General features: G+C 41.9%; 2 protein-coding genes across 4 annotated transcripts; both read left to right on the forward strand.

Annotated features, from left to right (window-relative positions):
• Window positions 1–143: 143 nt before the first annotated feature.
• LOC122619634 (tetraspanin-13) lies at window positions 144–3,336 on the forward strand. Of its 2 annotated transcripts, none has more exons than XM_043796682.1 (4): window positions 144–323; window positions 678–845; window positions 1,488–1,850; window positions 1,927–2,531. In XM_043796682.1, exons 1-4 carry the CDS (start codon window positions 264–266, stop codon window positions 1,999–2,001), a joined length of 666 nt encoding a protein of 221 aa, XP_043652617.1. In that variant the 5' UTR covers window positions 144–263; the 3' UTR covers window positions 2,002–2,531. The 2 variants fall into 2 exon arrangements, with proteins under 2 accessions (XP_043652617.1, XP_043652616.1); XM_043796681.1 differs by lacking the exon at window positions 1,927–2,531 and adding an exon at window positions 2,564–3,336 and having other exon boundaries at window positions 151–323.
• Window positions 3,337–6,660: 3,324 nt separating this feature from the next.
• Window positions 6,661–15,246, forward strand: LOC122620059 (uridine phosphorylase 1). 2 transcript variants are annotated; one of them, XM_043797337.1, is made up of 6 exons: window positions 6,661–6,938; window positions 8,565–8,634; window positions 13,371–13,494; window positions 13,892–14,239; window positions 14,302–14,673; window positions 14,742–15,246. In XM_043797337.1, the coding sequence occupies exons 2-6, from the start codon at window positions 8,579–8,581 to the stop codon at window positions 14,883–14,885; spliced, it is 1,044 nt and encodes a 347-aa protein (XP_043653272.1). In that variant the 5' UTR covers window positions 6,661–6,938; window positions 8,565–8,578; the 3' UTR covers window positions 14,886–15,246. The 2 variants fall into 2 exon arrangements, with proteins under 2 accessions (XP_043653272.1, XP_043653271.1); XM_043797336.1 differs by lacking the exons at window positions 6,661–6,938; window positions 8,565–8,634 and adding an exon at window positions 12,014–12,273.
• Window positions 15,247–15,376: the final 130 nt, after the last annotated feature.

Genomic DNA, 15,376 nt, shown 5'->3' on the forward strand with positions numbered 1-15,376 from the left:
TTAGTAAATAATAAACAAATTCATTAAATAATTCAACACATAATTTTAGTATTATGTCTGTTTGAGCATACTTCGAAGTTTGAATTCCATGCGAATATTTCGATAACACTAATTGAAACCAATCGGTTTAGTTGCTGGACATCGGTTCGATATCGATATCTATATTGAAAGTGAAAACTTCTGTAGACGGAATAAATTCAATTAGCTAAATTCGTTTTTAAACAGTATCCTTTGCAGCCAGTAAGAATAAACAAACAAAAATCATGTGCGGCGGTTTCACCTGCTCGAAAAACGCGCTAATTGCGCTCAACATTTTGTATGTGGTAAGCAAACACAAACAACATAGGAAGAAAAACAACAACTGTTGTGCAAAGCAAAAGCAGCAACAACAAACACGGAAGAGGAACAATGAATAAACGGCAGCAGCAACAACAACAATAACTACAATGGAAAATGAATAATTACATTATCATTATTGAATCATTTTCGTTCATAAATATGTATTGATTTTCCTCTGCGGTGGCAGGTGCAATCTGCATGTGTGTGTGTGTGTATACATACCTTTCGGCCATTTGTTGTTGCTGCCCTCAAGACGAGAATCCTTGAGTCCTTTTTCATTTGCCTCCTTTCATTTGTTCTTTCTTGCTCTGTGTGCGTGTGTGTGTGCGACCCCACAGATGATTGGATTCCTGCTGATTGGAGTGGGCGTGTACGCGCGTGCCGCCTCCATCGTGACCAACCTGCCGATTGTGGGCGGGATCCTGGCCTGCGGTGTCATCCTCATATGCATATCCATGCTGGGACTCGCCGGAGCCGTCAAGCACCACCAAGTGATGCTTTTCTTCGTATCCTTTTGCCACAAAGCCTATCAATTTACGAACGCACAGAGCTGGCAGCTACAGTCGTGGTCAACATAATAGCAGCGCAAGATTATAACTTAAATTAAAACTAGGTATTCAATATTATGATTAGCCTTGCATCGCACGATTTTAAACCTGTAGATAATTTCTTTAAACAAAATGATGCAAATTGAAAGCAAGGATCTTAAGATATCGTAGTAGGATACTTCTAACAATCATTTCTTTAAAGTTTAAACCAGAGGTCCTACTAAGATGCTTTTTACAATCATTCCCTTAAAGCTTAAAGCACTTAATAGTTGTTAGCTTCAAAACAGGACCTTTTTCATATCTCAGCACTGCTATTATTCTAACCGCTATTGTGGCCCACCACGAAGGTCGTGGCATGTGGAACAATTAGCGTACTTAGACAAGTACCCACTTCCGCAGAGAAAGCGGGCCCGTAATGACTGAAATTATGAGTGGGCCTCAGTGGCTGTAGCTGCCGCCTCGCTTGTTGTGCTTCCATGACGTCAACTGGAGGGTATCACTTCGTGACCCCCAGTGGAAATATAATATAAGAAAGCAAATGCAATATTTCAAAAGCACTGCCCGGCTTAGCCTTAACCTTTAGACCCACTCCGGCTACAGTACATGATCATTCTGTTCATGCTGTTCCTGATCCAGTTCTCCATCGCCAGTTCCTGCTTGGCCGTCAACTCCGAGCAGCAGCAGCAGTTTGCCGAGCAAGGCTGGATGACGGTGCCTACGGATTTGCGCAAACAGGTGCAGGACAGCCTGAAATGCTGCGGATTCAATGCCACCGCACCGAGCACAACTCCCGTGGTTCCTCCGCCAAACGAGCCCTCATGCGAGCTGATCAATCAACAGTGCTGTGCCCACTCTTCCGAGCCGGATTGTCGCTGTGAACCCTGTGGACCCCTACTGGAGGACAAGATCGATTATGCCTTCAAGTTGTGCGGCGGTCTGGGCATCTTCTTCAGCTTCACTGAGGTAAAGTGCAGATTAATGCATATCTGATAAAAGTAATCCAATTTCCTATCAACCAATCCCCACATGCTGCGCTTAGTTCGTCGGCGTCTGGCTAACAGTTCGCTATCGCAATCAAAAGGATCCGCGGGGCTTGCCCAGCGCTTTTCTCTAAATTAGAAGCTAGTCGTGAAAGGGATAAACATTTTCCAGATACAGAAACATTCAAAACTTCTTTAGTGCATGTATATCTGCTCTGTCTCTGCTAAATGTTTAACGTTGCGATGGAAGATTTCATGTGCCCTTGGGGCCGACATACCATACATATACAAGCATCCTTTATATTTATACCATCTACAGATATATATATATATTAAATCACATTGCCGCAGAACTATGTACGTAATGTGTTAGTTCGTAATTGATATACAACTTTAGACATATATACATATTATAGAGAGATATATATAGAAGGAGAGAGCAAAGCGTTTAACCCAAAAACAAGCAATCAGCTAAGAAACATATTTCCCTTTACTCTCAACACACTTTCTTTCTTTAACACTTTCGACAAAATTTGTACTAACACGACTGCCTACTCTTTGACTAAGCCTAAATCCAACAAGTGACCAAGGGTGAGAATTGTTTATATAATTGTTTATATAGTTCGATTTCTTGTTTTAAATTTTAAATTCTTGAATCTCTGTTGAGCACTGTTTAATTTACCTTTTCTATCACAGGTCCTGGCTGTTTTCCTGGCGCGTCGCTACCGCAACCAACATGATCCTTGCTATCTTCCCGCACGCGCCGTTTTTCCGCACGATTATTTATATTGAACAGGCTGAAACTACAACACGGAAATGAAACATTTTAGTCAAAGGGATGAAGGCTGAATTTTAATTCTTACAATCGCGTTTCCTAACACAAATCGAATGCAAACTGGAACAAATGATTACTCTTAATAGAAGGAGCAGAAGAAGGTTGAGGAGTTATAAATGTGCTCAAAACTGCTGCTATTAAGGATAATTTTATTTTACTATTCTACATGCTTTTATTGCACAAAGTTATTTAATTATGGAACCTCCATTGAGATTATGTTTAGCTGTAATATTTTAATATAAGTTTAACTGTTTGAATGTCCTTAGTTAGCTCTTAATGCCTTTCTTTGCAACTCGCAACAATCATGAACGACTCGACGTGACTCGACCTCCACTCAAAACTACTGTACCACTACGAGACAAACATTTCAACAACCTGATCTTACTGTAGAACTAACAACCAGTCAACAATTGTAACTAGCAACGTAATAAGTATACATCAACCTATATACAAACGTAATTGCATTATGGCCCTAAAGGCGTATAAACAATACTCTAAATGTTAGCTGTGTGTTAAACTTTAAACTAGAGAGAAAAATAAGCCCACAAAATAACAAAAAAACAGTAATCCTCTATACATATACATGTCAACAATTATACAAGTCTATATGGATAAAGCCCTACACATAAGAAAACTGCTTCTTCAAATTTTTCACTTCTTTTCCGCACTAGCTCGACTTTCTCTGCAGCTTATCCTTCTCGACTTTTGCCCTCGCCAATGACAAACGCCATCAGCCACCAAAAACAAATTGAAACACATCACAATCAACACGCTACTTCCTCTCCGCACACTTCACACTCACATGGAAATAGTTTTCCCAAGAGTTTCCTTTCCAGTTTCTTTTCGAGCGACAAGTAAACCATTAGATAATATTCTCTGTATTCTGTGCTGTGATTGAAGTAAATATGATCTTTAAAACAACAAAAGCAACACGAAAGCGAGTCTTGAGTTTCATTTCCCGCATTTCCCCAAACCCAATTAATGAGCGACACTCCCTCTTGGGAATTCGCGGCTCGGGATATCATTAGCGAAGGGTCTCGGTTTACCACAGTCATCCTTGCTGGCCGCAAAAGGTGGCGAAATGGTTGGGGGCTCAGGATAAGGAAGGATAGAAATTTGTGTAATGGTGTCTGCGTTTTCCATTTATTATGGTTTGCTCTTCGTCACGTGGAATTTTATGTCTGTTTCATGATTTAATTTGTTAGTTCAATTTTAGTTAAATGGTTATAAATTTATATTTAATAATAAATATAATAAATAAATTAAATAATAAACTATTTAGGTTTAACAACAAAATTGTTTTTGATTTTGTTAATAGTTTCGTGCCGTTTGATTTTATGTATACATTTTTATTTTATATTTTAATCATCTTACTTTAAATTTCAAAAATTGGTTCTACCTTTTCTAGCGATGTGTAACCACAGTTCCAAACACCATAATCATCATAAGCGCAGAAGGAGATTAACGCTAGCGCTTAGTTTAACGCCTCCCTTGGGCAGGAGAAAGGGGTGGGTCCAATGAGTGAGGTGGTCCCCACACTCAACGAGAAAATGGCCGAGGAAAAATCTCACTCAAAGCTGCGTTGAATTGGGCCAAGTTCAACGCACTGCGATGCAGAAAACATTGTTCTCTCGGCGAGAGGAACTAGAGAGAGCAGTTCGCTTACGTAACGAGGACTCAGTCCAGGGGGCGGATATCCAGGGGCGGCGTTTCCGCTTTTGCGTGCTGGAATGTGGGCGTGGTGGTATCCTGCATGCCGGGTTCGCCCCAGCCCCAAGTTCCTCCTCTCCCCCAGAAAACTCGCTTGTCTCATTTCTTGGTAGGCCGTGTTGACACTCGCAGCGGAAATGGTCAACAACAGATGCGACTTCGCCACATTTTCCTGCCTGCAAAGTGAAATGGAAATGGAAAATTCATCCAAAGTGTCGTGTCAACGAGGTGGGAAAACATCAGTATTTATTTGTCAAACAGATCAAGGAAATGAGCGTCTGTGTGGGCGCTTGAAAGACATATCCTGCAGGGGCCATTGAAGAAGCAGAAATGCACACTAAGAATAAAAATATCGATTCAACAAATGGCAATATAGTATATTTTACTTGCTTGTGTGTCGAATGAAACTTTAAATAGTGCATTAAAAGTCGCAGAAAACTATCATTTCCATCTGAGGGTTGATTTATAAGGAGTTTCAATATGCCAAACCCGCTTGGCACTTTAGGATTCCTAGGAGTCCTTTGCGTAACCCTAATGTGATTGACCCTTTCATTTTCGTAGTGTTCTTGCCATTGACACGCGCCAGATATTAAAATTCCTAATGGCTGGGCTCGGCCCTTATCCCTGAATCCACCATATGCTGTGTTCTCAACTGTTGATCCAACGTTGCGTATGAGCGATGTCTTGTCAATTGCGTGCCCCATGAGACATAAAACGATGTGATTCCCGGCATAAAATACTGATGATTATTATTATGCAGTGAAATGGAAATTTCAGGCCATTTCTATGAAGATTTCTTTCTTGTCACTTGAGTAAATGAACGTTTTTCAGCTCCTTCGAAGCGAAGCCGCCGCTCGATTGTCGAAAATCCACGAAAGCAAACCGTTTAGTCACCGTTTTACTGCCACCGCTCGCTCTTCCTCTTCTTCTTTGTGGGGGGGGGTGGGCCCTTTCCGCCCATCGTAATTCGTAATTCGAATTTACTGCCCATGTCGGTGTCGTGTCATGTTGGACTTATTATCTCCGTCTGGGCCGCACTCAACCATGGCGATTTTTTGGGGCATGAATGTGTGTATATATATATATGTATATGTACACACGGCTGTATGTGAAAGCTTAGAAATTAAGCGATAGAGAACAGGGGAAATTTATTTGAATGTCAATGTCAAGTTAAAGTCAAGCCGCCTATTGATTACATTTAATTAAAACCCACGGACAGATGTGATCTCATCTGAAGGGAAAATTTACAAAATTCATTAACTTGTTTACGGTATTTTCTTCTAATTGAACTCATACATTCCTTGGCGTTGAACAAATATTGGTTCTAAAAATCTAAACAAAAAGTTCTTCTGGTAAACAGCTAAAAAAAGATTACGCATGGGGAATGTGAGAATTAGCATCTCATTGTTTCCGCTGAAAAGAAAAGTATGCACAACATTGTATGTTGATATAAACAAAAATCCAATACATAAACCTGTTTGTTTTGACACACTTAAATGATTTTACGCACCCTTCAACTCGGCAAATTCATTCTAATGTATTCAGCAGCATTTCCATTAAGAAAATCCTTTATATTTTTGCTCAATAAATTCCTCAATCCGCTCGAATGGGAAACGCTTTACGTCCGCCATAAAACGGAATAAAATGAATAAACAAATACCGACTTCGTGTGTGTTTGCCTAACATGGCAGTTATGATGTGGCATACATGGCGTATGCGCAACGTGCACCCCCACATCACTCAGGTTGCGTATACGACAAGTGGAGAGCCGCCGTGTTATTCAATTTTCAACACCTTTAAAGTTCTTAAGTGCACATTAAAAATAACTCAATTCAGCTTTAATGGTCAGCTCATGTCCTGTAGGCCAAGTAATTAGGAGACGGAGGGGCAACGCGTGTGGCATGGTCTGCGCAGCAGCTGTTGCACAGAAATCCATTACCCAGCCCAAACACACCCCCTCTAACCGTTGGCAACATCTATTTGAGTGCGATTTCCAAGAAATTGTAAACAGTTTTTATTGGCCCCGCTTGCTTAGCTGCGGGGCTGTATAATTAAATAACCCCTGGACAGTGGCAAAACTTGGCCGAGTTCAAAATCGAGTGAGGCGAGTGAGCGAGGCGCTTCTTCCTTCAGAGCGTTGAGTGAAAAGCGTGAGAGAGAGTGAGCGACCATTTCAACCAAGTAGAGTCGAGTCGAGCCATTTCGCTGTGTGGGACTCCCCTTCAGTCAGTTGGTTTTGAAACCTCGCGCAGCTCTGGTCGTCGCTCTTCTGTCCGTGTTGCCACTGTGATTTTGTATCGGAAAAGAGAGTGTGGAGAAGGGGAAGAAAGCGTTCCTGTTTGCTTCACGTGCCTGCAGATAAACAAAGCAATTCAGCAATCGAAATACCAACGCGCATATCGCGACAAGGCAACACGGTATAATAGTGCTGCGATTTTCATTATTTGGTGCATATCAGGAAAATTACAGCTAAGAGGCAACCGAACTCAACGCAAAGAAAAAAACACAACACCTAGAACTCTTTACGTAAGTCAGTGGAGCGGGAAAAACGACAGCAACAATAAATATGGCCAAGTACGGTGTAAGAGACGAAAAACTTTCTCTGTTAATGCTGTCTGCGAAGAAAATCAATAGCTCGATTCTTGCTGTTATCCTGTCGCAGGATACACACAAGCCAGCTGATGCGACTATTGCACTATGTCTTGCAAACATCTGCTGGTCAACGAGGTTTCTTGATATAATTGAATAAAGTTCTCGGGAGAATAGGGAGCACTGTAATTGCATCAACCCTTCTCCTTTTGCTACCCCTATTTCATTATATACCTCCTATTCTGCCTGCATCAGCTGGATATCTGCATTCATTGGCTTGTTGTTCATTGGAATGGTTCAGCAAACGCTTTCAAGGCTATATCCACTTTAATGGGTCAACAAGCTGTGCAGACACTAAAATGGATTATCTTGGTTGTCAGTGGAGGGATGATTCATGATGTGCAGAGACAAACTTTAAATTAACTTAGAAAGATACTTGTCAACACCCTCGTTTTCCAATTAGTCCTTTATTAGTTTCTAAAAAGCGTAGTTTGAATAATTAAACTGATTAAGTTTCTTGTCATAAATCATAAAACATATCTTTTAAAGTTCCTAATTTTCATTTGAGTTCCTCCCCCATAAATTACTAAGCTCTCCAAAATACCTTTGCAATATCCTGCCAATAATTGTTTTTCCAAGACGCTCTCAATAAATCTCTTAATATAATCCCCCAATGTGCCTCTAAGTCCCGAAAAGTATGCAACAGTTCCATCTGCTTTCCTTTCTCATAATTACAAATTCAAGGCATAGCCAGAAGCCGAGTAAACATTGCTGGAAAACAAGTATAAACAAAGTGGAAAATTGAGGACTTCGCCTCTGCCCTTCCCTGCGGCGCTTTTGAGTGGCTGCCTGGTCAAGCTAATTGTGGCTGGCCTTGAACTTTCTTGCCCAGCGAACAACAAACACCCAACACAGAAAGATACTTTGGTCCCAGAGTATGGCATAACTTTTAGAGGGAGGCATTTCGTGTTGGCGCAACGTGCCCCATCTTGGGGCCAAAATAATGCGAAAAGTGCCAGCGGATAAGCCTCCGCAGAATGAAAAGCTCAAACATTTGGCCGGTCCGGCTGGGTTTGCAAACATTTCAAGGACTCCAAGGAGTCCTCCAAACAGTTCCCCAAGTTCCAGCACACACGAACCCTCGCATTGATGTTGGCACGTGACGTTTCCCTGACGTTTTTTAATTAAAAGCTGTCAAAATGCTTTGTGCGCGCTTTCCACTCTTTCGCAGTACACATACAAAATAGCATTACACTTATTAAAAAAACCAAAAAAAAATGGTATTTGTATTAATTTGTATACTTTTAAACGTGGCCATAAATTTCAATTATATTTTTTACACGACTTTTAATAGAATTCTTTCACTGTAGTCCCATTTCCCCTATTGCCCCTTTTTTCAGCCTACGGCAAAGCTTGTTTAGGCCTCCGAATGTGGCACGCATTTAAATGGGCTTTGCATGGCCTTTGCCAAAAGATGCTGCCACTTTTCACATTGGAATTACGCGCTATTAAAATTCCATTTACGTTTCAATCTCTCACCCTCTCCTCGCTTTCTGTTTGCAGGCGCCCACCGCAAGATGTCGCTGCTGCTCACAGGAAACAGTGCCTCCCTTTCCGAGGAGGAGCTCGACGAGTAAGTAACTAACTTTGCTGGCTGAAATTAACAGCATGGCCCCAACTTGGGCTGACTTAATTCCAAGTTTTTGTTTTACTCGCCTGCAAGTTTCGGCCCGGAAGAGCGCCAACAATGCTGGGGCTATAAATAAAAACTTTTGTGACTAAACTTCTCAGTTGACTAACAATATGCCAGCAATTGTTGGTAGTTAGAAAAGTTGGTAATGCGGGTGTTGGAGCAATTTGCACTCGCAAGGTGGATTGCCAATTTGTTTACAGCTTGCAACAAGAAAGTTGTGTACATATATTATCCTCTTGGGAGAAAAGTTGTCTGTTAACTTCTACAAGAATCTATTAGTAAAAAGGTTTCGCCTAAAAGTATAATGTAGAATAGTTCTCTTAAGGCAATGAAACAAGGAGTAAATTAAGTATATCATTTTGCTGGTTCTAGGCAGAAAACTAGCATAACTGATGTCAGAATGTAATATATAACTTGTGAATAAATGCCGTAATCTGATTTGCTCTGCTCAACAGATAAGAATTCTTGCTTCTCCCCGATGACACAAATCGTTATTAATTGGATTAGCCATAATCGCATAATAGCGGCTACCCACAAATTGCCTTTAATTACTGGCTTATTCCAGCTATCAGAAACATTATGTCAGCCACAACTGAGACCTATAAATAGGATTGATCAGACACAGTATCTTGCACATTCCCTGCTGGCAAAGTGCGAAAATAAATGGGTTACTAGCAACTGGGGGGCGTTCTATTATCTCCAACAGGCCCTCAGTGGCCTTGGGCATTGAAGTGGGTGGTGTTGCTGCCATTTTGGCATTGCTCATACGCACAGTAGTCGCAAGTTCAAAGCCGGCAAAACAATAAAAAGCCAATTATCGATTCGGGCGGGCCCATGGCATATGTCAGCCGGTTGAAGGGCCATATTGCCAATACGCCCACACCCAAAAAGGAGTGGGTGCGATCCTTGGCTCGCGGCCAGTGGTGCGTGAGTAATGCAATTTGGGATGACGACACGACTTGGCCCACTGAACTGGCCCTGACTTTTGCGTTCTTCGCCCGATTTCTCATTTCTCAATCCCTTTATAAACCATCTGCATTGTCCACAGCTTCATTTGCATTTCTCGTCTCATTGTTTGGACTCGGCATGACCTTCCGCCTGACTTTCACCTCCAGTGGCCCCTCAGTAATTACCCGACCATGTCTTATCTGAGACCTGCAGAAATGTTTAATAGCTTTGTCCGGGTAAATGCAATTTCATCTCGCCCCTTTTGTTGGGGGGCTTGATGGAAAGGTACGGTTGAAATGGGCTTCACAGCCTTAAAGGATATCCACTTAAAGCTCTGTGATTAATGGTTTGCCGTGTGACGTGACTAATGCATAATTCTTTCTAAGCTGGAAAAAGCTTTTGCTCGCCTCGAAGAAGTTCCCAAACCTTAAAATCGATTCTGGATTTATGAACTTTCACTGTAAGAAAATGAGAAAGTTCTTATGTCAGCTGGGCTAACAAAGTATTAAAAGTTAGTTAAGAAATCCCATTTTAAATAGTTGCTACTTTCTTTAATTTATAAGTTTAAAATACTCAGAAATTGTATCTTGTGCATAATTTCTTAGAAGTGCTAAGTCACCCATAAATAGATCAAGTGCTTGGGCTCACAAAGGAAAGACATGATTCATGGCAGTGACATTTGTTGCTGCCAGCGACAGTCAAGCTTACCCACGGTACCCAACCAAGTGGAATGACCCAAAGAAACGGCTTGAAATGGCCACGATTGCGTACTCATCTCAAATTACAAAGAGTACCTCAAGAAGCACTATATACCTTTTGTTATGACGAAAACAAACTTGAATATCGATACTGAACCACTTTTCATGACTTGTGTTGGTTAATGAGTTTTCTTTATTTCGCCTGCCATTCAAACGAATATCACAGCAAGTCTCGCATAGTTTTCGCTTATATAAACAGCGATTTTTGTTTGGCTTTGCAGCTGGCAAAGTCCATCAATGGTAGTTACGGCGAATCGGCCAAGTTAATTCCGAGTATGGCCATTAAGTGGATTCCACCGCTGCCGCACTCTGCTTACCGCCAAAATGCGACCTCAAAACCAAATTGTGAGCCTCGTCACGTACGTAGAAGCCTCCCTCTCTTTCTATTGCAGTCTTGCTGCCTCTCTCTCTGCCTCTGTTATTATTTGCCTCCCTGTCTCTGTCGCACTCTCTTTCTCTCTTGTGGATTACTGAGCCAACACAGCCGAGCCCCCTTTTTTACTGCTTTTGACTAGGCTTTGTTTTTGCCGATGCTCTTTTCATTTTTTTTAGTACTTACTACTTGCGCAGCTTTCGGGTATATTGCGCTAGTAAGATGATGCATCTGCATCTGTATATATAATATAAATATTAATTTAAAACTCAACAGCTTGAAGTTCGTTTCTGTAATGGGTAAAAATCTTTTCGTATGCAACTCATCTAAATTCATTCTGTATCTAGATCGGGTATCTTATAGTCTTACCCATTTTTATTTATTTTTCTGTTTTCTCTTTCTGTTTGTTCAAGTTTCCTGTTTTCTTTTGGCTGATTGTTTCGCTTTCTGTTTGCCAGTGTGAGTGCAGGAGTATATGTGAGTGGGCACTGAGCTCCTCTTTGGTTTGTCTTTCGCCGTCGTCTGTTTATGTATATTTAATGGCCTGACTTCGAAAATAAAGCCACCGACATCGGATGACGCAGTGCTGACTGGGCCTACAGTAATGGCGAATAGTTGCGCTGCTCACATTCTTGTAGCTGGTGAAATATGGCTTTTTGTGAAGTAACTTTCAGTTACGTTAACAGGGTGCCTAGTTCTATACTATTAGAGTCAAAATTGCAAATTAACCGACTTTGGTTTATTTGCATCTAATTTGCAAATATCAGAGTTGAAGAATGTGAGGCGAAAATGGTAGCTAAAAACCCGTTTAAAATATACAAAACCAAAAATTCCAAGCCAATTTGCATATATAAAATGTTATATTATTGGTTCGGCTGATTGGACCTGATCGAGCACCCTGTTCATATGGCGAATAAAGCAGCGAAATTGCAAAAATTGGATTACGCAAATCCGTTATGCTCAGCTGCAATTTCGCCTCAAGGCTCGAGGCCAATTGCACTTGATTAGTGATGCATAAGTCGCTCTGAACTGATAACAATCGGCTGTATGTAATTCCATAAAGGTTTCCTTGCCCCCGCCGACTAGCTCGTTTCTATTTGCACTAGCGAATTGCGCAGCATAACTTCCGATTCGCCGAGAAGATTGTCTTATCTATATAGTTTAGCAGAGGCGGTGCAAAATAGGCATTCGGCTAACAGAGCTCTGTAAACCGGCCTATATAACAGCCGGCGAAACCCAAGAAATTTTTTCAGTTTCGCTCGAAGCGTTGACGTGTCTACACGAGTAAATAGTTTTGTTTTTGGCTCGCTGGCTGCTTTCGGTTGCTAGTTTGCTAGTTTGGTAGTTTGTGGAGTGAAAAGGACATTCGAGAGGTGACATCATGCCGCCCACCATTACCGATAATCAGACGCACGACTTCAAGGCCCACTACGATTGCGCCCACAGGTCCTCGCTGCAGGACGACGAAACGGATGATGCGTACGTGAAAAGGATAACGCGGTAAGGATGCCGAAACCGGTTTTCGTCCTGCAGCTGCTTCTCTACGGCACCCGGGGGGTTGTTGCTCTTGGCGGGAGAAAGTTGCTCTGGCAATTTCTTAATTCCTAGCAACAAATAACAATAGTTTTCTATTGGTCATCAAATCAACAAATCCATTTGTGCACTGCAATGCAGTCTGCAGTCTATAGTTTGTTCGATGACAAATCGCTGTGTTGGCACCCAACCACCTCTTCATCTGGGTGAATACCGAGAAAAACGCCTCTGCCAATGAGCCGAAAGGAAAACAGAACGCTTGGCCAGTTGGCCAAATATTTGCACAGACCGGTGGGTGTGCCGGCAACTCGATTACCCTGTATTCATTTCACAGATTCATTTTCATCTTATCCGGTTTCCGAGCTCATCAACTCATGAGTTATGCTTCAAACTGTGTGCATTATAATCGGATGTTTGCCGCTGTGCTTGCGAAATATATTTACTACGCTTATCAATCAAGGTCAAGACTACACGGGTTTTTTTTGTTGTTGACTATGCTAGAGTCATAGACATTTTGCTTTTTGTTTTGCTCACACTTCTAACATGTTTTTTTTCCGTTTGACGCACTTGACAATGATTTTGGTTGGGCTTTGGGTACGACCTAGGCACCCTACATCGCATGGGGGGTCTCTATAAAAACAGGCGGCACTAATACATATTAGATTCAAATATTGATTAGAAATACGAAATTTGCAGCTGACATTTCCATTAAATAAATAAATATGTAGCATTAAATGCTTACTCACGATTGTGTGACAAAAATCTGTGTGTAACAACAGTTTATTTTGTGAAAAATAATTATTCCAGTGATGACGAATTTCTTCCTGCCTAACTACTGATTACACTTTTGGGGGCTTGTTCGGGCAACCACATTTCTAGGAAGTACTTAGATAACCTTATCTTTTATCAGAGAACCAGTATTTTTAAGTGTGATTTACTCGCGACAGCTGAAAGTAATTAACCCATTCATTTCTTGGCCTGAAGTGGGCGTAAATTTATGGCCCCGCCGACGGCGAATAGAATGCAATCCTAATTAATTCGCTTTCCATTCGCTTTAATTGCAGGTACTCCGATGGAACCGTCAAATTGCGCAACTCAAACATCGAGCTCATGGACCAGGACATCCTGTATCACCTGGCATTGGGCAGCGAGAGCCACGATCTGCAGGAGATGTTTGGCGATGTTAAGGTGAGTGGTCTGAATGAATTGAATTATTCATAGTCTGAAACGGGTAAAGACAATAGGTGGAGACTAGACCCAGACCTAGACCTTGATTGTTATCAAGTCAAGTGGGGCACGAGCGAAACGAGTTCATTAGCTGTTGCCAATTAAGCAAATTATATGCTTAGTCAGAATTAAAAACTCAATAAATATTTCAATACACTAATCTAGTACAGGTTCGATGTGCGATTTACAAATATATTTCATATAAATAATTATAGTACCAGTATAGTCATACCTAAGCGGCGTGTTTAGATTACAAGATCAGCGGTATTAGTAGTTTACACATCTGAAATACGAGGCCGGTTATTCCCCTTTATAAGCTCACTCAATTAATGCCTCTGTGAACTCTTTCGATTTTCAGTTCGTTTGCATGGGCGGCACACCAAAGCGCATGGAGAATTTCGCCCATTTCATAATGAACGAGATCGGCTACAAGTTGCCAGCGGGCACCCAACTGCAGGACATCAGCGCCTATTCGTATCGCTACTCCATGTACAAAGTGGGCCCGGTGCTGTGCGTCAGCCACGGCATGGGAACGCCATCGGTGAGCATCCTGATGCACGAGATGATCAAGCTGATGTACCACGCCAAGTGCAAGGATCCCGTGTTCATCCGGATAGGAACCTGCGGAGGAGTGGGTGTTGACGGCGGCACCGTCATCATCACCGAAGATGCCCTCGATGGCCAGCTGAGGAACTCCCATGAGTTTGTAAGTCTAAACTAGAAACTAATCTGAAACTAGAAAGATCTCACTAGGCATTTGTTTTACAGACCATTCTCGGCAAGACCATTCATCGTCCTGCGAAGCTGGACAAGAAGCTGGCCCGTGAGTTAAAGTCCCTGGCCAGTGCCGATGATCCGTACGACACCATCATTGGCAAGACGCTGTGCACCAACGATTTCTACGAGGGCCAGGGCCGTTTGGATGGCGCATTCTGTGATTTCAGCGAGAACGAGAAGATGGACTATCTGGAGAAGCTGCGCGAGAACGGGGTGGTCAACATCGAGATGGAGAGCACCATCTTCGCGGCCCTCACCCACCATGCCGGCATCAAGGCAGCGGTGGTGTGTGTGGCCCTGCTGAATCGCCTGAATGGGGATCAGGTCAACGCGCCCAAGGAGGTCATGAACGAGTGGCAAGCGGTGAGTGACCCAGTCTAACATCCTGTCAATGGAATGTAATTAAACGTATGATTTGTTCCCCTCAACAGCGTCCGCAGATCCTTGTGTCGCGCTACATTCGTAAGGTCCTTACGCACAATGGACAGCTGAAGTCGCTGTTTGGACACCAGGGATCCATCAAGTCACCACGGCGCTTCAAGCTCGTCCAGCAGGAGTCTCAGGCCCACGAGTAAACTGGGCCACATAACCAGTTCCATCTCATTTCACCTTCTTACATTTTACTATGTGCGCATCTCTCCAGTATACAATGGTGTTTCAACATTCCCTAGTTTAGCTCTGATTAAGTTCCTAGCTTTATTTCTGTGTATATCGCCCACAACCTCATTGGATAATTTAAAACCGAGCATATTGTACGTATATTCATTGAGCTGCCAGGCGCTGAAATATGTTACCACAATTTAATATATATATATGTATATCAATAACATATAAAAATAGTATCACTGAGTGTGACGTTCAAAGGTTATCAGAAATAAACGCTTTTGAGATCACAAAGAAATAACGAATAATATAGAAGAATTATGAAATTGTTAATTGTTATGTTGCATATTTTAAATGGGGCTTATCTATTAAGCAAAAGTTCAACAATAACAAACACACTTAATGCTACATTTCCATTTTATAAATTATTATATTACAATGTATTGAAATTCCTAAAGATTTG

The sequence above is a fragment of the Drosophila teissieri genome, chromosome 3R (assembly GCF_016746235.2).
Source record: "Drosophila teissieri strain GT53w chromosome 3R, Prin_Dtei_1.1, whole genome shotgun sequence".
In the NCBI taxonomy this organism is placed as follows: Eukaryota; Metazoa; Arthropoda; class Insecta; order Diptera; family Drosophilidae; genus Drosophila; species Drosophila teissieri.

Bases quoted from the DNA above. Each gene is read 5' to 3' on its own strand.
- LOC122619634 (XM_043796681.1), top strand. From the start codon at position 264: ATGTGCGGCGGTTTCACCTGCTCGAAAAACGCGCTAATTGCGCTCAAC. The intron at 846-1,487 runs GTATCCTTTTGC...CTCCGGCTACAG, and splicing joins ACCAAGTGATGCTTTTCTTC to TACATGATCATTCTGTTCAT. The intron at 1,851-2,563 runs GTAAAGTGCAGA...TTTCTATCACAG, and splicing joins TCTTCTTCAGCTTCACTGAG to GTCCTGGCTGTTTTCCTGGC.
- LOC122620059 (XM_043797336.1), top strand. From the start codon at position 12,155: ATGCCGCCCACCATTACCGATAATCAGACGCACGACTTCAAGGCCCAC. The intron at 14,240-14,301 runs GTAAGTCTAAAC...TTTGTTTTACAG, and splicing joins TGAGGAACTCCCATGAGTTT to ACCATTCTCGGCAAGACCAT. The intron at 14,674-14,741 runs GTGAGTGACCCA...TCCCCTCAACAG, and splicing joins TCATGAACGAGTGGCAAGCG to CGTCCGCAGATCCTTGTGTC.